The 21,123-nt window shown below is 44.9% G+C and overlaps 12 protein-coding genes across 12 annotated transcripts; 4 read left to right on the top strand and 8 right to left on the bottom strand.

The window, feature by feature from the left end:
- Positions 1-710: 710 nt before the first annotated feature.
- On the top strand, positions 711-2,694 carry AOL_s00007g41 (uncharacterized protein; the record flags this gene model as incomplete). Its single annotated transcript, XM_011119942.1, has 2 exons — positions 711-2,052; positions 2,144-2,694. 2 exons carry the CDS (start codon positions 711-713, stop codon positions 2,692-2,694), a joined length of 1,893 nt encoding a protein of 630 aa, XP_011118244.1.
- An 803-nt stretch (positions 2,695-3,497) lies between these two features.
- AOL_s00007g42 (uncharacterized protein) lies at positions 3,498-4,526 on the bottom strand (the record flags this gene model as incomplete). The annotated part of the gene is made up of 1 exon (XM_011119943.1): positions 3,498-4,526. The coding sequence occupies one exon, from the start codon at positions 4,524-4,526 to the stop codon at positions 3,498-3,500; it is 1,029 nt and encodes a 342-aa protein (XP_011118245.1).
- Positions 4,527-5,061: 535 nt separating this feature from the next.
- AOL_s00007g43 (uncharacterized protein) lies at positions 5,062-5,505 on the bottom strand (the record flags this gene model as incomplete). Its single annotated transcript, XM_011119944.1, has 1 exon — positions 5,062-5,505. The coding sequence occupies one exon, from the start codon at positions 5,503-5,505 to the stop codon at positions 5,062-5,064; it is 444 nt and encodes a 147-aa protein (XP_011118246.1).
- A 520-nt stretch (positions 5,506-6,025) lies between these two features.
- Positions 6,026-7,894, bottom strand: AOL_s00007g44 (uncharacterized protein; the record flags this gene model as incomplete). The annotated part of the gene is made up of 4 exons (XM_011119945.1): positions 6,026-6,297; positions 6,363-6,506; positions 6,571-7,740; positions 7,801-7,894. The coding sequence occupies 4 exons, from the start codon at positions 7,892-7,894 to the stop codon at positions 6,026-6,028; spliced, it is 1,680 nt and encodes a 559-aa protein (XP_011118247.1).
- Positions 7,895-7,965: 71 nt separating this feature from the next.
- On the bottom strand, positions 7,966-8,537 carry AOL_s00007g45 (uncharacterized protein; the record flags this gene model as incomplete). Its single annotated transcript, XM_011119946.1, has 2 exons — positions 7,966-8,339; positions 8,408-8,537. The coding sequence occupies 2 exons, from the start codon at positions 8,535-8,537 to the stop codon at positions 7,966-7,968; spliced, it is 504 nt and encodes a 167-aa protein (XP_011118248.1).
- Positions 8,538-9,852: 1,315 nt separating this feature from the next.
- AOL_s00007g46 (uncharacterized protein) lies at positions 9,853-10,227 on the top strand (the record flags this gene model as incomplete). The annotated part of the gene is made up of 1 exon (XM_011119947.1): positions 9,853-10,227. The coding sequence occupies one exon, from the start codon at positions 9,853-9,855 to the stop codon at positions 10,225-10,227; it is 375 nt and encodes a 124-aa protein (XP_011118249.1).
- A 1,464-nt stretch (positions 10,228-11,691) lies between these two features.
- AOL_s00007g47 (uncharacterized protein) lies at positions 11,692-12,129 on the bottom strand (the record flags this gene model as incomplete). Its single annotated transcript, XM_011119948.1, has 2 exons — positions 11,692-11,833; positions 11,912-12,129. The coding sequence occupies 2 exons, from the start codon at positions 12,127-12,129 to the stop codon at positions 11,692-11,694; spliced, it is 360 nt and encodes a 119-aa protein (XP_011118250.1).
- A 749-nt stretch (positions 12,130-12,878) lies between these two features.
- On the bottom strand, positions 12,879-13,175 carry AOL_s00007g48 (uncharacterized protein; the record flags this gene model as incomplete). The annotated part of the gene is made up of 1 exon (XM_011119949.1): positions 12,879-13,175. The coding sequence occupies one exon, from the start codon at positions 13,173-13,175 to the stop codon at positions 12,879-12,881; it is 297 nt and encodes a 98-aa protein (XP_011118251.1).
- Positions 13,176-14,379: 1,204 nt separating this feature from the next.
- On the bottom strand, positions 14,380-15,363 carry AOL_s00007g49 (uncharacterized protein; the record flags this gene model as incomplete). Its single annotated transcript, XM_011119950.1, has 1 exon — positions 14,380-15,363. One exon carries the CDS (start codon positions 15,361-15,363, stop codon positions 14,380-14,382), a length of 984 nt encoding a protein of 327 aa, XP_011118252.1.
- A 63-nt stretch (positions 15,364-15,426) lies between these two features.
- AOL_s00007g50 (uncharacterized protein) lies at positions 15,427-17,013 on the bottom strand (the record flags this gene model as incomplete). Its single annotated transcript, XM_011119951.1, has 1 exon — positions 15,427-17,013. One exon carries the CDS (start codon positions 17,011-17,013, stop codon positions 15,427-15,429), a length of 1,587 nt encoding a protein of 528 aa, XP_011118253.1.
- Positions 17,014-17,550: 537 nt separating this feature from the next.
- Positions 17,551-18,018, top strand: AOL_s00007g51 (uncharacterized protein; the record flags this gene model as incomplete). The annotated part of the gene is made up of 1 exon (XM_011119952.1): positions 17,551-18,018. One exon carries the CDS (start codon positions 17,551-17,553, stop codon positions 18,016-18,018), a length of 468 nt encoding a protein of 155 aa, XP_011118254.1.
- A 91-nt stretch (positions 18,019-18,109) lies between these two features.
- AOL_s00007g52 (uncharacterized protein) lies at positions 18,110-20,458 on the top strand (the record flags this gene model as incomplete). The annotated part of the gene is made up of 2 exons (XM_011119953.1): positions 18,110-18,650; positions 18,738-20,458. The coding sequence occupies 2 exons, from the start codon at positions 18,110-18,112 to the stop codon at positions 20,456-20,458; spliced, it is 2,262 nt and encodes a 753-aa protein (XP_011118255.1).
- Between the last annotated feature and the right edge of the window lie 665 nt (positions 20,459-21,123).

The following is a 21,123-nucleotide window of genomic DNA, read 5'->3' on the forward strand; positions in this document are numbered from 1 at the left end:
TCTTCTCCTCTCCCCTCCACAATCTTCATCGCCATTTCTGCCATTTCTGCCATATAACCTATCCCCTACCCACCTCTTTGATGCCCTTCATTTATCATTCTTGTAGTTAGCTTGTTTTCCTTCGTATTTCTTCCATTTCTTCGTTTGGTTCCCTTCAAATCTTCGTTTTAACAATATCCACCCCATGTATCACCATCTCCGCCATGTATCCCTTTTCTCTCATCATATCCCGTCCTTGCTTCATGTTCAATCACCCCATTTCTTCTCATATTTGTCTTTTCATTTCTGCTATTTCTGCTATTTCTTGCTATCTATTGCCATTTTTTGTTATCTGCCCATTGGGGCCGTAAAGCTTGCAGTTCTGACAAACATAAAATTCCCCAGCCTCTAGTCTTCTGACTTGGTGCCTGTTCTCCTAGTCTCGCTCCTCATCTCTCTCCCACCAAAGAAATCTGCAATTGATCAAGTAAGTCCTTCCCCCCAGTTTCACGCATCTCACTTATTCTCTGTTCGACTGTCACATTTTAAAGGTTTGTTGGATTTTGGTACTGACAACACACTCTTTGCCATTGCGCGTTGAAGATTGCAGAAAGCTAGCCCAGTCCACCAACCACCTCCAAACTCATCTTTCTACCAGAGTAAGTGCCTTGTAAGAAGATCTCTGATAGATGCGATAGTCTGCTAAAGTCTTATCTAGCAATACCTTAAAGATGGGTGATCGTGAGCGACGTCCAGAGAAGCCATGGTCCTGTAGCCTCAAAGGGGATTTTAAAGATCCCTATTTCGGAAGAGACAGGCATGGCGTCTTTATGCGTGCCACCGATGATGACACTGGACGTGATAGAGTGTACACGGCGGACAACTACTCTCACGGCGATCGTGACCGAGATCGCGAAAGAGACCGAGAGCGGGAACGCGAAAGAGACCGCGAACGACAACGGGTCATCGATCGAGAGCGAGAGCGAGCTTTCGAGCAGAGAAAGCGAGCTCTCGAGCGACAAAGAGAGAAAGAAAGAGAGAGAGAGAACGAGAGAGAACGAGAGCGGGCTCTGGAAAGAGAAAAAGAACGAGCCCTGGAACGAGAACGAGAACGAGAGAGACAACGTGAGAAAGAGAGGGAGCAAGAACGAGTCTTAGCACGAGAACGCGAACGTGAGAGACAACGTGAGAAAGAAAGGGACCGTGAACGAGAAAGGGACCGGGAACGTGAGCGTGAGCGCAGACGTGAGCGCGAACGAGAACGCGAACGGTATCGTGATCGTGATCGCCGTACCCAACGTGCGGCGAGCCCACCTCCACGTGGACGCACTCCACCACGCGCCGCTAGCCCACCCCGCCGCGGATACACTCCACCTCCCGGACATGCATATAGTCCACCTCGCCCACGTTACCCAGGTGAATACTCGGGAAGTTGCTTGTTCCCACCCCCCTCGGAAACCGGGCACCACAACAACCAAAATAGAGGCTGGGGAAACCCATCACCTAATCCTTCTCGCCCTGCGGCACCATGTGTAGTCACCATGGCGACGAACAAAGGGATGTCAACTGGGTTAGTTGACAATACTGGAACCCTCCACACTCTAGATCAAAGTGGAAAAGTGGTCAGTCAACCTGCAGCAGAAAAGACCGTTGACTTCGCCAATCAGTTGGCCGACTACCGCAACTACGATCACACTTTCGAAATTTATGATCAGATAAAAGACAACCAGCAAAACCGTTTACCTCAATATGTCCCAAGGGGGCAGTCGGCCCCGAACTTCAATTACCAACCGACCGCCACTCCCATGCTTCCAGCCCCAAAGCAACCCACCAATGAGGATCTTGCCGCACGTTTCCGTGCTGCCCTTAATTTTGACGCTACGGCCCCAGCTACCACAGCTGAACTTAGCGCTGCCCAGGCCTACAAGCCACGAATTTTTGGCACTACGGTTAATAGCTCGGAAATTAAAGACCCCTTGATGGTTAACACGAAAATCAACGAAGCCTCTATGAAGGATGCGTTCATCAAGAAACCTATTATGAACAATTCCACAATCTATAGGCCGGCCATGAGTAATCCTACTATTAACAATCCAGTCATCAAAAACCCAATCATGTCAAAGCCTACAATCATCTACAACAAAGCAAACCAGCCTTCCGACAGAGGACGCCATCATAGATCTTGTAGCCGCCAAAGATCATGCAGTCGTCAAAGATCATGCAGCCGTCAAAGATCATGCAGCCGTCAAAGGCCTCGTAACCGCCAAAGATCTCGCAATCGTCAAAGACCTCGCAGCCGCAAAAGATCTCGCAGTCGTGGCCATCACCGCAAGAGAAGTAAGACCAAGGTTACTTTCGTTGAAACCGACTCAAGCAGCAGCAGCAGCAGCAGCAGTAACAGCAGCAGTAACAGCAGCAGTAGCAGCAGTAGCGGTAGTAGCGGCAGCGGCAGCAGTAGCAGTGACGACGGTAGCAGCAGCAGCGGTGATAGTAGCAGCAGCAGCGACCATCGCGGCCGCTCACATTCTCACAACCACTCCAGCAAGAAGAAAAAAAGCAAGAAAAGTAAAAGAAATGGTTGTAGGAGCCTCTGTAGACATAGTAGGGGCTCATGCTGTGATGGCACCATCTGCTGCAACTGTTAAATTAGCACTCACGGTTCTTTGGCTTTGCTCAATTTTATACATCCTTCGAATTTTCCTGTTGCTTTTTTAGGTCACAATTTCTTCGGCTACCTTTCAGCTAATACTCTTTGGACACCTCGGATCCCTTGGTTTGTTTTGATTCTATCCTTGCGATTTGTACACGTGATTGACGGGACTCTCCATCTTCATGCGAAACGGAGCTCCCAGACTCAAGTGTACACTGTTTTTACACATTACTTCTATCTCCTGTTGTTAAATATTTTTGTCGTATCTTCTTTTTAACGAAGAAGCATCCGAAACCATTTCTTACTCCACCAAATCCTGTCTGCTTTCGAGTCTTTCCCTACTCTATCTACCAGACTCGAGAGTATTTTTTCACACACGTCTTCGAGTTCTTGCATGCTACTCAAAGACGACATTCCGCATCCGCCCCCCTTTGGGTTTTATGCATATGCCCAAAGATTACCCCACTTCCTTATCAGTCTAGAGATGCCTTTGAGTCTTTCCATACTTCTCAAAGGTTACATCCGTTGCTTAGTTAGTACCTTACACCAAATTTGGAAATGTTAGTCTCAGAATATACCCTTCCTAACGAAAGAGTATACCTGATGTCTTTCATGACCGCTGAAACCGAGCAATGAAAACCCCCCATAAATTTTAATTGCGTGGCTGTTCCATACCGTAGGAATCGTAGAAACTGAGTTCCCTACTACGTAAATGTGACTCCTGTCTCCCTTCATCTGTGTGACTTAAAATACACAGAAACACCTGCCATTACAATCGTATTAGAGGCACCCAAACAATTGCAATATTGCCCTATCGCAAGTCGATGGATGTTATTCAATTAGATTAATGGTATTAAGCAGATTGATGTTAATTTCTCTTGTTCTCTAGTAGCCTCTTCACCAGCCTCCCCTTTGCAGGGATAACCTTAACGGTCCCATAAACTGGCCTCACCGGCTTCTCCGTCTCAGCACCACGACCAACCTCTACCGCCTCTGGTTTTTTCACCGGTACAGTCTTAACGTGGACATCTGGTTTTTTCGCTGGTACAGTCTTAACGTGCACATCCGACCCCAGCCCAGCTCTTCCGGTTTGAAAGACATTATACCTTTCTCTCCTTCTACCACCCAAGTCCGGAACGCCCATTAACTCGAACCTACCCTCGATAGTCTCAGCATATGGATTTTCGCAGTCAGGTTGTTGAGTCTGCCGAGGAGAAGATACAGCATGCGGTGGTCGCGGTGGTCGTAGTTGCCTGGTTGAAGAAGGAGGTGAGCGAGCACCCTCCGGAGTAAATGAGCTCGATTCATCATTCCTTCTGTAATTTGCATATTGTGGATCATGCTGGAGAGTATTATTCAAATCTGAGGGTTCCTTGCGCCGTCTCCCTTCCCTTTCATAATACAGTGCACTTTCTCTTCTAACTTCCTCTTTCCTCCTTTCTCTTCTTTCATACTCCCCCTCCCTTCTGCTGTCTCTTCTCCCTTCTTTACTTGCTCCACTACAGTCAAGGCCATCATCATCGCCACCAAGATTAACATTATCAAACTTCTTAAGTTCCTCCTCAACTCTCATCAGCTTTTCTAACGCAGAAGCGCTGATGGCATATAACTCAGCCGTATTACGAGCGGTTACATACGCCATCGCTGTGGTTGCGTATATATCTGCCAACTGTTTTATGGAAGCAATGATGGATAGAAGGTTTGTTTGTGGTATATTATGGTATTTTGCGCGACGGATGCGTTTTCGGATTGTGGTTAGGTCGGTTTCGAGCTGGGATCTTAGAGAGGAAGCAGTGGCAGTGTAGGAGAGAAGGATTGTTAGAGGGGTCTTTTTGGGGCGGGGGTTTTTGGACTTTGAGGGTGGGGATCGGGAGCTTGAACTTGACCGTGGAGACATTATTTAAGGTTCTGGATAGTATCTATGTATTTTCGCCAGGTGTCCGTGTGTGTATATGGAGCTGATGTGTGACAGAGCTTATGATAATCTTTAAATTTCAGAAATTTGTATATACTCGATATGATTGGTGGTATATTATTGTCTCTAGGAAGTTTGGCCCTTGTAGGCCATAAAATATCAAGCCAGAAGCAGAAAAGTTAGTGTGGCAAAGGGGGATACTATTTTGTTTGAAGTCTTCACACACGCAGTGTAGTAAGTACAACATCTTTTAATTGTTTTAGAGAATCCAACATCGGGGGTTCTGAGATATACCACTGGCTTCTCGAACATCGCAAATGAATCTTTTTTCTGTTTGTGAGTTCCAGGAGACTCGTAGATCCGCTGATATCGATTTTCTCCAACTCGAAATTTTGGGTCGGTGTTAACATGTTCCTTCTAGACGCATCTCAACGTATATTCTAGCTCAAGGAAGTAGTCAGTTTAGCACTAGTAAGTATAATTCTCAATCATTAGATCACCAAGCCCTCTGGGAATCCTATCTCCCCTCTCTTCTCCTCAAAACCTCCTCATCAACCCCCTTCCCCTTCCCCACCCCCTCTTCCACAATTTTCCCATCACTTCCAACCCCTCTGATTTCCTCGAGCTCCTCCTCGAGCGCCTTAACCACCTCTCCAACCCATTCCCTCATCCTCTTCTCCCCACCCTCCACCATAAACAAATACATAACCCCTTCCTCAAATACTTTCCACAATCTGATAGTATCCTCAACTCCTCCTTTCAATTGCATTTCCGTAAGAGCAATATCTTCCTCTTCTTTTGTAAATGGATTTATTGATGTAACTGGCCACGAGATTTGCGGGTGTGATTTTCGATTTCGGGCGGCGAGGATTTGGGTTGTTAGATGGGTTAGGGAGTCTTCCATCGTTTGGATGCATTTTTCGGGGTGCTTAAGAGAGAGGAGAGAGAGAGCTGCCCCCATCTTTGGTTTATATCTTGTTACTTTATGAAGGATTGGGGTATTTTTGGATTATGAGGACTATTTGAAGAGAAAATACTTTGTCGTTTCTCTTGAGGAAAATATATCGTTTAAATTTATAAAAGATGGCCTTAAAAGCTGTAATTCGACGAATGCTTGATATTCGAACTTTCTAGTGAATTGATCCAGATTAGCAGATTATTAGAATGTTGTTTCATAATCTTAAATTCGTTCTTGATTCTTTCAAGCCTCCTAAATTTTATCAGTTGAAGTATATGCAAACTAAAAAAGAATACGTCTCATCCATGAACAGATTGAAAGGGTTTCATTTAAGTCTAACCCAGACCGGAAGTTCGATCTAAGACACTAGATACAAGTCCAGATTGGAGACGGAAATCCCCAGCCAGAAAAGAAAACAGAAACAATGATCTAAGAAAAGAAATAAAAGGAAATGAAAAGCAAGGACGAGAACGTAGAGAGAAGAGAGAAAGAGGCCGTAAGATAATGTAAAAGTCTTGCGAGATCAATGCTCATTAGGACAATTAGCCTTATGATCAGCCTCTCTCGCAATACGTCTTACCGCTTCACTAAGAGTTATAAGATCGTAGGGATCCAAAGCTTTGCTACTAGAAAGACCAAGACATCTAGTCCCATCGAGGCCAAAAGCACGCTTTGCGACTCTGGAGATTGCAACCTCATCGGATTCTTGCTTTTCAAGGGGCTCGGGTATCCCAAATGGACCCGGGGAAAGATCTACAGCGTTAGAAGTAGGCTCAGTGGAAGTTCTGGCTGTATCTAAAGGCTACTGTTAGTTACTTTTCCTGTTCTAGATCTTTTCTCGGCGGCTAACTTTGGAGTACCTTGGTGGACAGGCTGAAAGAAAGCTTCACCAGAAAATTTGGTACTCTCGTATTCACTATCGATATCCATACGATTACCATCTGACTCCTTAAGTTTTTGTCTCTTCTTGTCATGTACCTCATGTTTAGCACAATTTTGGGGATCTATACCAGAATTCTGGTCAGTAATGTTTTAGAGACATCGCTTTCGGGATGTGCTTCGGTATACCTGTTTCAGAATCTGAGACAGCGGTGGCGGGGTCTAAATGTTTGTCCGGTCGATGCTGTTGGGGATGGGATGCAATAGTAATTTCGCCTGATGGACCTGGAATAGACACGGAATCGTCCGTTTTCTGCTCACTAGGGTCACCGACTTTTCTTTCAATGGTACCCCATGGAGTTCGAGGAGAGATTTGTTCCGGGAGGCTAGCATCTAGGAAGGCATGGAATTCTTTAAATTTCATGATATTGTCTTCCTTCTTTTGAATCTTCTCCGCCGCCTTCTCAGCCTTCTTACGTTTTGTCTCTTCCTTTTTGAGCTTCGTATATTCTGCAGTTGGTTTCAAAGGCCATTGGAAATCAGGGTCATCGAAGTACATGAGGCCGTCTTCGTCTCTCTCGTTAGTACGTTGAACATTTTTGCCTTTCCTTTCTGCAGGGCGTGTTGGTATGGCGAAGTAGTTGCTTTTGACATCAACGAATTCAGACGCTTCATCCTCAGTGAGACGTGGGGCGATGACAAACTCCCAGATGTAAGCCCATCCATCGAGAACATCTTCTAGAGTGGTAGACTCCAAGATCTCAGAGAGGATAGTTACTATTGAACCATCCGAGAGGGCGGGAGAAGTAACAATGTGAGGTCTTCGTTCTGGGTCCGTGAAGGAGAGGTCGGTGATGAACTGCCACATAAAATTGTAGATATCGAAGGAGTCTAGTGAAGATAGAATCTCTTTGACCTTCGGATCAATGGGAGGAGCGATCGGGACTAGGTCCTCAATCTTGAGTTCTTTTTTAGAGTCTCCGTCAGTAGCTAACGTTTTCTTATGCTTATTGATCAAATTATCGATTGCCGAACCGGAGCCATAGCTGCTACTTTGTGGAGAGGAGTTGGATGAGCCATCGCCGGGGTTAGAGTGGAAGTCGTATTCTTGAGGGAGTTGGTCTTTCGCGAGGCCCTCTTCGTCTTCTTTGCGCCTTGGATTGGGAGAAGTGGAGGCTTCAGGTTGCGTGTATTGGGGATGAACTTCGAGCGCTTCGAGATTAATAGGAATTTTATTTGGAATTTGAACAGCAGTGCTAGAGAAGTTTGGTTTTTGAGTCTTGAGTTGAGGAAAAACCGATTCAAGAACGGAGTAATCAGCAAAAGTGGATTCGGGATCGTCCTGGAAAGATAAAGCATCTAGGATATCGAAAAATTAGAAAAGGGCAAAACCTAGAGCTAGCCAATGTAGTATCCTACCGGTGAATATACCTAGATCGCTATCACTATCATCATCTCCATATTTCTCCCTCAGAGGACCAGCGGGGGAGATTTGGACCGGGGCATCAGCCATGGTACCTTGAAAGAGAGCAGCTGAAGCCTCTTTAGTAGTTGCCTTACCATGGCTGTGCCCCGGGCCGGGATCTACTCGAACCAATCGAACTTGTTCTGGCGAACCACCTTCCTTCGTCTCAACCCTCGAAAACGGTTCATCTGGTTGATATCGACCGCTTCCCTCCATTTCAACTTGACTTGAGGTGGACCACTTTCGTCTCTTTCGAACTGATTCGGATTGATATAAAGATCCTTCTGGACCTTCTTTTTAGACCACTCTTTGACTTTTGAGTATGTCTTTTTGGAGATCTTTGCCGTGCCCTTACTGATTCTGGCGACGGTCCAGGGCCTCTTTGGTTTTGCCCAGACAAAGTAGTAGAAGTGATAGAAAAGAAGGAAGACGTGCCACGTTAAGTATAGCAGGAATACGATGTATTTATCTAGGGTGATTTTGGGACGCAGGGCTTCATGTTAGCTAGCTATCTTCATAAACTAAGGAACACCATATGCCCATGGAGGGAAGATAACTTACTTCGGATCTCGATAAGGGTGGTGAGATGAACGACGACGACGGTGACGGCCGACGTGCAATTCCCAGTGATGCAGGGGTCGTGATGATATTCACCATACGGATAATATGGATTCTGGAATTCGACATTCATGATGAAGGAGAGAGAAGAGAGAAGAGAAGAAGACACGAATGGACGGACGGATGAAATGGAGGGATCGTATCCGAGGGAAACTCTTGGCTGGCTGGCCGTGCGATGGAGTGAAAGGCGTAAGTGGTGATGAGGACGGTGATGAAGACATGCAGGGCTGTTGTCGGTGGTGGGTTGACGGGGGAATGTTTTGATGATGTCGTCTCTGCTTCAGTGGGATTGGACGTCATCAACATCATCCCGTTTCACACTCAGGATTCACTACCAGGAATATACTACACCACCCCACCCTCTATCAAACTGTAAGTCACATTAGATATATACCGCCCACATGAAGATTCTAAAGATACACTGACTGTCTTGCTTTATCTATCAGAACTTTACATCTTGGTCTTTAGTATGAACAAGTAATATTTTCAAATGGTCTAAGCTCATAAACGACTAGATGTAAGGCTTCTTTTCCATCTCCAAAAATCTCGCCAATCTAAACCTCAGAGTTAGCAGACGACGAATTAGTCCATCCGAGACCTCCAAGTCTTGGTCAAATTACGCTTGAAATCAATTATGAAGTAATCCGAACGCATTAGTGGTTCCAAGTCCACAGTAGATCCTAGTGAAACTGGTGATATTACTCCAAACCATCTATATGGATTTCCACAGTGGTCTCGTTCCCAGACGTCACAAATCAACTTTCCTCGAGATAGGCACAATGGGTCTAAACCCAAGAGATGGCTTCGCTATAATGGCCGATATGTAAGCTTGACACCTTATTATCAATTCTATCTTCACTAACAACGATTTTAGACAAAGTTTATCACCAAAGAGCCTTCTATCGAGGTTCTCTAGATCAGGGATTTAGTGGTCGATATTATATATAATTCCCTACTTCAATAATATTCCTCTATACAATACTAGGAGGTTACTGAAATGAAATAAAGGGGCACGTTTGAAAGCCCTGACTGCTATAAATTCGTCTCGAAATCGAGTTTAGGATTCTTACCAACTAAAATATACAGACGATATCCCTAAAGGGTATGAAACAAATTACTCTAACAATATCACAACAGGTGCTTGCATATAGGCATTTTATAAAGTAAATACGGTATACTAGCTGCGGTGAAGTCTGGGTCTAAACCTCGAGTCATAGGCATATCTAGAGACGATCAAAGCGTCGGCCCTGAAGATACCCAGTTTGTATACTCAGACCCTCTTCAGCTTCTGAAAACTCATCTTTGCGTCCTCAATTTGACGCCACCATTTTCGCGGGACCGACTAGTCTCGTTCTCAAAAATCACAAAGGGAATAGCTCAGATCGAAAATGACGCCCTCGCTTCCTAGAGCCTCAACCCCACCTCTCACTCCTCCCCCTTATCTCTCCACGTTCTCTGACGACACCCCGCAAACAACCCACCTCAAAGCCTTCTATACAATTCTCTCCTATATTGATCGTATCCTCGAGTTACCCCGATACTCTCAGCTAACAACTACGGAATTCAAAGAAGAAATCCAAACTTTCCTCTACTGGAGTTTTGACGGTGTAAAGCGATCTAAAGCCGCGTCGGGGCCGATGAATGATGCCATTGAAATGGCGGGACAGGTATATCAGAATGTAAGAGAAGGGGGAGGAATGGGAGTTCCGGTGCAGGCTTATTTGAGATATCGGTTGAAGAGGTTTTATGAAGCTGAGATCTGAGGCACAGTTGAGGAGTCTGGTGACGAGACAAATCTGAGGGACTATATACTATATCGTCCTTCTAGAGATTTCGTGTATACGTTTATTATATATGTATGACGGTAGACATTTCTATGTATTACGCGGATCTATATCACAGCTATACTCCACTGAAGTCTCAGTTAATAATACATATCAATCATGTATTTCTCATTTAAGCTACTCTCATACTTCGTGTACGAGCTATAGTGGTGGCAGCGCTAGCTACCGAACGGCCTCGATGGGCTTCTTTACTTTTTATGAACCTCAACAGCTGGACTCACATATTTCTGAAACTTGAAAAAAGTCTCCTTCAAGGTGACTTCTTTGTATGTAACAAGTCTTTCAGGAGTTAGATTATAAATAATATTAGTGCGTATGTCTAGAGATCGCTGGTTTCATGCAAGTACTAATTTTTACCTGAAACAATGATTCTCTCGCAACCTCCAACTCCGGATCCCATCTAACAAGTGAGCAAAGCCATGTTTAACAGTTTCACTCAACTAATTCATAGGATATCCCTGGGACGCTCGCATGTCTTCAAAGAAAGATAAACTTTGCCAAACTCATCTGGTTAATACGCCGGAAAATACCCTGATATACTTTAATAGCAGTTTCCAGTGGATACTTAATATTTCATCCCGAAATCTATGACATTAGCACAAATTGTATAGCTATAGATCTGATATTACTAGACTCGAGACCTATTACTACCTACCGACGCTGTTAAATTTGACGCCAAATACATGTAGGCAAGCATATTAAGCTGCATCAGCTGAACATATAAACGGCATTTGAAACAAAAATCCCCGCTACCACTGCCCATGGCCAAGTAACGCTATCGATGTGTTCTGCAAAATCCTCGACGAAATCGATGCCCTGACTACTGTCCTTCCCCACAACAGCAGCTTCCTTTCATAAACCCCTGGGCAGATACAGTAACTACCTCCACCGTCGTTACGGTTTCATACCCAGTAGTGACGATGACAGTCGTACTGAGTCCATCCACGAAGAGCTTCATACCGCATGTATAGAGTTATACATTGCATGGCTAAGGCTTGAGGCTACCGAGAGGAAGGGTATAATGGGAAAGAAATACGAGAGACTTAAAGAGGAAAAGGGTAGTTATATGAATTGGTTGGATATGCCACTGAAAGTGTGATATGATGAGAATGATGAGAGATGAGGAGCCCGTAAGGGAAGATTTCTTGATGTGACAAGATAAGATATCTGTTTGAAGAGAATGAGGATGTCTATTTGCCTGACCCAAAGCGTTTGACACGGGTGGGAATATGATGCATCTGAACAAAATTTAGACTAGCAAGACAGCATACTTGTCTGTTGCGCCAAATTTCAATAAAAACCTGATATTATCATCTGAGAAACCTATGCTGATGGACTAAAAGTGACGGATACAGACGTATTCATCACCGTTGGTTCTCAGGATCAGTCCTCATGCACTCCCAAAACTCTCCTCAACAATGGTCCCTCTCCCAAACTCTCTTTATTGTCCTCAATGTGCATGTTTCTCCTAGCCTTCCAAGTCGACGGAGCACCGAACCATTCACCGGGATCGCTCTCAATATATCTACCAAATACCCATATAGTCAGTTAGTAGGTAGTTACTTAGAATTACCAAAAGACCAACAATACGAAGTTTAAATACCCGTTAACCTCCAAAAAGGTCTTGACAACATCAATCGTCTTGATAACAAATGCAACAATAGCGATGAGTATGACCTGATATACGATGAACATCCAGATGATACGCAAGACCCATTTGAAGAAATAGATGGGATCGACGATGTGGTCGGCTTCGTAGTTTAGATAGGGGAATTCTTTGACCAGGACGGAGATGCTGTTGTTCCAGATCAAGTAGCCCATTTTTGTTATTTTCTTAAATGTGTCTCGTATGAAACGAATGATGTTGAGGTTGAAAGGAGTGCTAGAAGAGGAGGTTATGTATTTTAGTTAGCGAACGCGAACGATCGATGGAGAGATGATAGAAGAGATCTAACTATACCTTAGATTGTGAGATCAAATTTAAAAGTTTAGAGACTCTTGATGGATTGAATCGTAGTAGCTGGCTGATTACGATCGATGTAGAGACGATAGGTAGGAATAGCAGTTCTTCTTATAGAACGATGGAAGGAATAGGGTTAATAGTGGGTACATGTAAAACGAACGTGTCGATAGAGAGCGAGATGCTAATCTGCACGTTTTGAGTATAATTTCGTGAATGTTCTCGCTTTCATGCATTGTATTCCCTACTGGTAATATATTGTTCTCGAGATACCTTCAATGACAATTTAAGTACTGAGCGCATAAATCATACGCCACATATAAAAGGAGCATGCGCCACAATAAAAACGCCAGCACACCGGATGAAACAAGCCACACCAAAAACACCATTCAAAAGCAGTTCAGAGAACAACCGACATTGACACCCCTCTGCCTAGCTACTACTCAATCTTCCCCTTGCAATTGACAGGTCTCTCCAATTCCGGATCCCACCTCGAAGCCATAAGCCTTATCCCTTATTCTCAGCCTCTTCCATCAATCGCTTTATACCCTCCCGTATTACCATCCCATCTATACACCCTCGTCCCTGTTCCAGAATCGAGTTTTAATTCCTAATGTACGAAAAACGGCCTGCCTCTGGTTCTTTTAATATAACCCAATCCTCCTCTGGCTCTCATCGGTGGCATCACCATTCTTCGACGACCAGGGTAACCCCTAATCATGGCGTGGTCGTTTCCAAAGCTTGATGATGATTCGTAGTATGGGTGAACGAATTCACCGGGCGTATTGATGAAGATAAAGAGGAGCACAAAGAGGAGGGCAAAGAAAGAGAGGATGGCGGCGATGGCGTAGTAGAAGAGGGTGGCGATTGGAGGGAGGATGGATAGGATGGACAGGATTATGTTCATTTTGTTCTCTTCTTCTCCTTTCTCCTCCTTTCCTCTCTTTCTCCTGTGATTCTGGGTAGACTCCTGGTTGTCGTCTGTTAACTATCCGCTTCGTTCCGCTGACTTATATGCGTTCTCTTCGAGGTTCGTGGAAATTAATTGGGATCCGTGAAGCCTGTATTCGATGTCTCGAGGCTAATTCGATACGATACGATAGATTCTTGTTAATCTCGTCAGTTTTCGCGTTGGCGTCACAAAATGCAACAAACCCACCTCGTCCGCCAAGAATCAACCACTTCGGCTCGGTTTCGTCCGCCTCGGCCAGGATCAACTAGTTCGGCTCGGTCGGCTCGGTCACCTGGTCGTCTGTTCGGCCGTTCGGTTAACTCCAAAGTCCAATGACTCAAAGGATCAAGATCGCGATTGCGTGTCTCCAAATTAAAAGCTAGGAATAAAGACGAGAACTGGAGCTTCTCCACGCTGAGAAGGAGAGTTGTTGAAATCCTTAAAACACGAGAAGAAAGAAGGATCTCTTTTATAAGGTGTCGCCGCGTGTGACCAAGGGTCAGGTCCGGAATCCTTTTGAACTTAGGCCCCCATGTGTCTCGAGTGCTTGGGAGCTCGAGCTAGGAGTCGCTTAACAATATGTATGAGTCTTTTCAATTTCCCCAGGCCCACTCATACACTTTGTCCTACATTTTGATCCTAGATCCATGCCGGCCGGCACCTTTAATTTGCTCTTTGGGCAATCGGTGGGATCGAGACCAACGAAGCTTAGTTAAGGGATGTCTCCGTCAACGAGTATTTACCATGTACGGAGTAGTTAGTTATCGCCAAAAGATTTGATAGCACCCTTTCGGAACCAGCCGATCGACAGCTTTAGTGCACTCCGACGCAATCAGAACGTCTAGGATGGTAGCTCATAATATGATAGACAACGCCTATCGAAAAGTCGATGTTTCCACTTTATCTTATTAGTAGTCCGAAGTTAAAACCAACATTTCGATTAGTCTTGTGTTCATTTCGATACCTTTTAATTGCACTATGGATTATTATATCAAGTTTGCGAAAATAACATAAAGTGTCTTATAATCCTCGATCTAGCGACTCTTCATGCGAAATATCTTTTGATTCAACCCTGTATATCGATATCTCTGCCTCTCCCCGTGAAGATACAGACATGTTTCAGTACCACGACTTTGAATCAAAACACAGTCCAGACGCCTTACTTCTTAATCTTCATGAACCTCAGAATCCCCACGCCAATCCTTCTGGTAACCGACTTCCCTTTGCCCTCCTTCTTAGCTTTATTTTCCTCTTCCCCGTCCCCCACCTTATCTGCACCATGAAGCAGTTTAACTTCAAAAACAGTCTGAACTCTCTTCATTACTTCCGTATTTTCTTTCTCCTTCTCCTTCTGTACAAATTCACCTTTATTTCCGTTCGTTGCTTCCTTTCCACCCTTCTCGCCATACTGCTCCGACATCAACCTCAAAACCTGCGTGTGCAAAGGTTCATGGGCCTTGTATCTCACTGATCCCCAATTCCCAGGGTTTTTCTCCCATCCGAGTCTATAGAGAACCTCGTCCGCATCTCTGTTCCTCGATTCCATCCTTTTGTTAGGATTCAGCAGTTTTGAAGCTTGGTCACTAACATAAGATGTCCCTCCATCTTCACAAATACTCCACATCACAGCATCCTTGTTCTCTGCTCTCCACTTCCTCCTTTCGTTTCTAATAATCATATCACAGTGTAATATCAACTTCATCAATTTCATTTCGAGTCCTGTGTGGTCACAATCTCGGCCCCGTATATACCTCGTAACAAGTTGTCTGATGGTGTTAAAGGATTCATGCTCTTTGGTACCGGGGACAATAGTACTTGGCCCCCAAATCGCTTTCAAGAAGAGGTTGACATGATCTTCCAGTGTGCCATGACAAGGCATAATAGTGTAACAAAATTGGAGTTCGCGGATTAAGTCTGGGATTATTTCGTGTTTTTGATAAAGCCATGATGGGATTTTGATTGATTGTGTTGTGCCATAGGTTTGGCGTAGACGGCTGTCTTTACCCTGGTGAACGGATTGGACGTGGATATCATCGACTTGTCGTGGTGGTTCGTAGGAATATTTCTTCGGATTAAAAATGGTTTTTTGATTATCAATGATCAAATCCACTGTGGAGTAGTCGTCAATGCATTTTTGTGTCATAAGTGACGTATAGAATGGGTCGATTTGATGATATACCATCCTTTCACGAATTTGCTCTCGAGCCTAGCAAGTGCATTTTTCGTCTGATCGACCCGGTTGTTCACCTGTAAAGCATGTGATGACTTTTGTGAGTTCCCAGAGAACTAGCAAGGATTCACGCATCTGTATGTCGTCCGATGGGGTGGAAGTGATGTATTTGAAGATTGCGTATTTGGTTAGTTCGCTGAAGTCGGGTTCCAGTTTTTCAATATTGAGGTCTTCCATGAAAAGTCTGAGACCTAGTGTTAGAACAGCACGGCGTGGAGGGCCCATATGGTCGAATGTATGTTGGATAGGGGTTTTGAGACGAGGTTGTTTTGGAGGTTGAGGAGAGGTTGAGGAGTCTGAGGAATTAGATGAGTTGGTGAGGATGGGATCGTTCATGTAGTAGATATCTATCGGGTCAAGGTTGTTCCATTGAATACGAATAATATCTAACATGTATTGTAGTGAGTTTTGTCCGATTTGTGCAAACTCGAATGGGTCATCGCCGGGTTCTGGAGCGTCGTCTTCAAGCACCCAAAGACGGGGATCGTAACGGTCGAATTTGGATCCGAAGTTTAGAGCGATGAAGGTTGGACGACTGGTAAAGATATTTGGCTTCGTTCTTTTGCTCCATATTTGTAATCTTTTGGCGTGAAAGTCATGTATGGCGACATTCCAAGGGTCTGCCGTTTTTCGATCTGGAAACTTTAGAGGATTGTCGATTGACCAGTCAATTTTAGAGAGATGGGTTCGGATTTCAGAGTCAAGGCCGTCAATAAGTTTTTGAAAGTGCAAGGGAAACGTCTCTTCGATTTGAGGAGCAGGATTGTGGATGCCATATGGGATGGGAACGGGCTTGGGACCGCGGATGCGACGACGGTTTGGACGATAGTGAAAGAAGTAAGGGTCTTCGGGATATGTAAGGGGGTCTTCCCAAGTCTTATATTCGTAATCGGAGTCGCTTGAGGAGCCGTCGTCGTAGTTGGCGTTATAGTCTTGGTCTCTGCCGATACCCCCATCGCGATATCGATTGGCTTCAACATCGGGTTCATTGGATGACTCTTTAGCGGGTTCGATTAGACGATTCCCATTTGCAACGCCAGCTTCAATCGCCTTAACTATCTTTGTACTTGATGTGGTCATTGATATTCTCTCTGATCCCAGTCTGACAGATTCGCTCGTTTCGTCATCTAGCGTTTGAATATCGGGATCACGATGATCATAAAGTCCATTCCACTCGAACTCCAATGGCCCAGTATATCTCGTTACACCAAGCCGTTTATGTAATATCAAAAAGTCATCCCAACTAACCGGAAATACCTTCCTAGCCAGATGAGAATCCCCTGGATTTAGTTGGTCCTCGGGAGTAAAGAACTCATTTTGCCGCTGTCTTTTTTCTAGAGTGCCTAAGATTGGGCTTTTGCTACTCAGAAGCTCGAGAGCAAGAGCTCTAGGAGCAATTTTAACGTATACCAGACTTGTATCGTAGTTTACCCCGAAGAGAAGGACGAGGTAAGGGTCTTTTGGACGGCTGAGAATGGGGGTTTCGTCTGGGTCTGGTTTTGGAAGAGCAGCTCGACAGGCTTTGAGCATTCTTTGGCCTTCAGAGAGGCCGATTCTGTTCATCCTGACTATTAGAATCCCTGGTTAGCTTTTCCTTTTTTTTTAAACAATAAAGAGTATACTTATAAGATTAAGGCGACGCTTGAATCAAGAAAAATAATAATGTTTGATAGGTAAGGAGGGAGGTTTCCCGTTATAATGAGATATCAGACGGAATATCAGCCCGCATTATCTATCATATCCAGAACCAAGGCAATAAGGATATGACCTACTGATGTACTCTTGAGCAGCTTGAGACACTGGGGTATCGAAGTTCTACTACTTCGTTACTATTTGGATAAATGCAGTCTAAAAGGAGAGTGGTGATGTATTGGGTAGTGTGTAAATGGTGGTATTGACTAGATCTGAGGTTGGAAGTGTGGCTGACACGATATCTATAAAACGCAGTACCCACTTCCAGCCGCTCTTCCTCTCTTCTTCATCTCGCAACCTCATCCAAAACATCATCACCGTCATACTAGTCATCATCGTCATTCCCACGTCATTGCCTCGGCGCCATCGCGGCTTCGGTACTATCATCAGAGTTTTATTACCATAATCATGGAGCCTTCAACATCATTCCCCCTCCAGCCGCTAGCTCTCGGTCCAAGATATACTATCTCCATCAAACGCCTAGCTTCCAAACGTTACTCAACGGCCTTTCATTTCCCAGCACTTGTCACCGTCACACCCGGGAAGAGAGTAATCAGGGTCCAGAAATCCTTTCCTCCCGATCCAACGACTTTTGAATACTCCCATCACCCTGCAACAACCTTCTTTCGTCGTTATCGTCATCATCGCCATCGACATCGTCGTGTTTCAACTATCATCACTTTACCACCGTCGAATGTCTGGTGGAGAACTTCTTCACGAACTATTGCTCCTCTAATACCACCTCGTCGTGGAAGACGCTCCGTTCGATACGCGCTATTCAAGCCTTTCCAGATCAACTACGCCGTATTTACAGCCCAATTAGACATCATTGATAGAGCTATTAAACTCGATTTCGTGAGTTGCCTCTCGTTGTAAATGCCATATAAGGTAAAAACTAATAGATCTCCAAAAGCTTTTTTCTCCAGAAACACGATATTCAGTTCTAAAATCTTGTGAAAACTTTATGATGGTTGGTAAAAATGATGAAAAGTCCCGTGGGACCCCTTCATCTAGGGCTCAAATACCTTCACATGCCCGAGGCGAAGGAGGTTCTGGAGACAGAATGCCAACAAACGAACAATATTCTCCAACAAAAAGCAGAGGCCTTCGAGGTCGTAGAGGACTCAGTCGCCCACCAACCAGACAAGGACGGCCTCTAAGCAGACAACAAGACCTTCTGCATTCGAAGGTCGACAGAGCACTTCTACTCCCTAGAAACCAACCCGACAATCTCTTAACCGAGGTGAAGGAGACAGTTGATCTAGGCCAAAAACCACCGCCGAAGACTCCTGATATTGGTTTACGTACTCAAAGTAGACTTGGACAGAGAGAGTTAACCCCTTCGATGATCCCTGGCCCGAAGAATAGCAGCAGGTCCGAACAATTTCTCAACTCAAACTTCGGTAACCTTCCTCGGCCAGACAAGAGCAAGAATACCCCCTCGCTTATGAATACGCCGGCTTCCGGATCGATGCTCTCTACTCCTTTGCCTAGCACTACTGATGAAAGTAATATCGATGGTCCATCCTTCATCACGCCCTCCTCAACGAGTTTCTTACCGTCTGGTTTTCTAGACCGCGTTATGCCATAGAAAGGTATGACAGATGGAAAATCAGCTAAAGTCCAACTTGAGTCGCCGAGTTCTGAGGAGCTCGAGGAGGGTATGTCAAGCCTGAGAATTAACCCCAGGGCTTCCACACAAGAAGATGAAGAATACGCAAGAGAAAAGAAGAATTTGTATCAAATAAACCAAGAGGAAGATAAAGATATGGATAATAAGCACCCTCCTCCCCAAGCCTCTGAGAATACAAATTATTTCGAGGAAGAAGAAAAGGCGACTAGTGAACCGTTCGAACCTAAACCGCTCACCTATGAAACCAATATCTACATCAACTATCGCTTTGTCTTCGACATTGAACATTCGGGTTCAAAAGTTGCTGACGACAAACTTATGGATAGCATTAAATTATCCGCTGTAGCAAAAGAGCTGGCGGCCGAAGCAACAAGCAAATGGAAGGCCTGGGCGGATGATTCACATACCCCTCTCCAATCTGGAGTTCTGCACATGCCATACGCATGGGAAATGACAATGAATAAAACCATGCTTAGCAAGGAAGGGCAAATCAGAGCATGGAACGAGAGAAGTGGCGACTTTGGGGATTTACTGAGTCTTTTATCGACCATCAGCCAAGAATACAAGTATAGACGCAGCATTTCGGATAAGTTTTCAAAGGATATTGTGGTTGAGGTCAAAAGGTACCTAGGCATCTTTTTCGAATATGAAGATGAAGATACGAGAAAACTTATCTTTCGCCGGCTTCTTCGCGAAGGGATCGCCACTCGCAAGAAATATTGGCGCAAGGGATTCGATCAATCGCGACAAAACCCAGCAAACAATTTCGATGTCCAAGAAGGGGCCGTTCGCTTGACTTTCTACTGTAATAGCTTTGACCCGTTCAAATCAGCAGTTATGTGGCGCTTCCGCAATCCGGAGGGAAGAATACTCGATGGAGTACCCAATGATTTTACGGTGGGAATCGATGGTAAGATTACCATGAAAGCGCCGCCTATCGAAGAGAAACCGTACGAATTTGCCATGCCACCTCACCAAAAATTGCCACCACGGACACCCCCTAAGGGGGTTCCATTTAAGGAAGGGTACAAATTCGACGGCTCTTTCTTTGATAACGCAGGGGCGTTTACAGTGCCATTGGCAATCTTCGACGTGATCGACATGAAGGTCGATCGTCCAAGAAAGAGGTATGACGATGAAAACCTCTTGATCATCGACGGGTCCTTCGCCCGTGCGATGAATCACTATATCCGAGCTGCGGCGGACGTCATCGTTACCGTGGTATCTAAGATGCCCGGTGCAAACATCCAACTCAAGGTGGTCCACGGCGAACAAGTCGCCGAGGGACTTATCCGAAAGTTCAAGTCGGTCCTGACGAATGGCAGAAAGAACACTGCCTTGCAAGATGATATCCACGCCCTCAGCGAGGTCAGTGTTTTCAATTGTTTTTGGAACACAATGTGCATGATGCACGAGGCTTCTGCTGGGGGGAGGGATTACAAAGGGTTCATGATCAATTTGCAATCGAACCTACAGGACCAGTTGAGCAAGATGTATGGGGAGTTGTCCTTCAAGCAACTGGTGACGATTCGCCCAGATAGTCAGGTGAGGATTATCGCATATTCCGAGGATTTGGAGAATTCTCGGCGTCTGGAGGATACTATCCTCGAGTTTGACTCTCGGGGGGGTGATTTCGAGGACGAAGAGGAGGGGAGCGACGATGAGAATGATTCTGGGAATTAAGTTTCCCTTATTTGAACGTTTAATTATTTTGTTCGAAGGATTATTGTGATGTTGTTGGGGGGAGGGGGCGGTGTATAACGTGTAGTCTCGTTCCCAGACGGCGATGATTATGCAGGCTGTCATCATGTAAATTAGATTACACTTGTACGATAGTGTAGTATAGCTACCATGATGAGCAATGGAGATAATTGAACACGAAATTGAATTTTGGAATGTAGTATAATATAATATCAGGCATAGAATGGTATTTTTGGATGTCTTCATAACCTACTTAAGTAATTACTTCTGAAGTACTAAATAAGAGGTACTACTTCTAGCTAAACCAACAACTACCTTGACAACCAACCCACCTTCCCCATCATCAAGAACATCACCGCCCACCACACCATCACCAAGCTATCTCTCTCTCCACAGCAACTATCAAGTAAAATCCCCAAGCAAGTCCCCCACAGTAAACCCCGCATAGAATCCCATCTAACAAACCCTGGAGATCATAGAGATAAGAGTAAAACAATGGAAGGAGCAACATACCTGCATGCGATCCCCACAAACGTCGCCTTACCGACCGCCGCTACATCTGTCTACCCTTACCAACAGACGGACCTTTCTACGCCTTATCAACTCTCACCCTCCCTCGAATTCCCCGACAACCCACAAATGCTTAT

Source organism: Orbilia oligospora (assembly GCF_000225545.1).
Source record: "Orbilia oligospora ATCC 24927 unplaced genomic scaffold scaffold00007, whole genome shotgun sequence".
NCBI lineage: Eukaryota > Fungi > Ascomycota > Orbiliomycetes > Orbiliales > Orbiliaceae > Orbilia > Orbilia oligospora.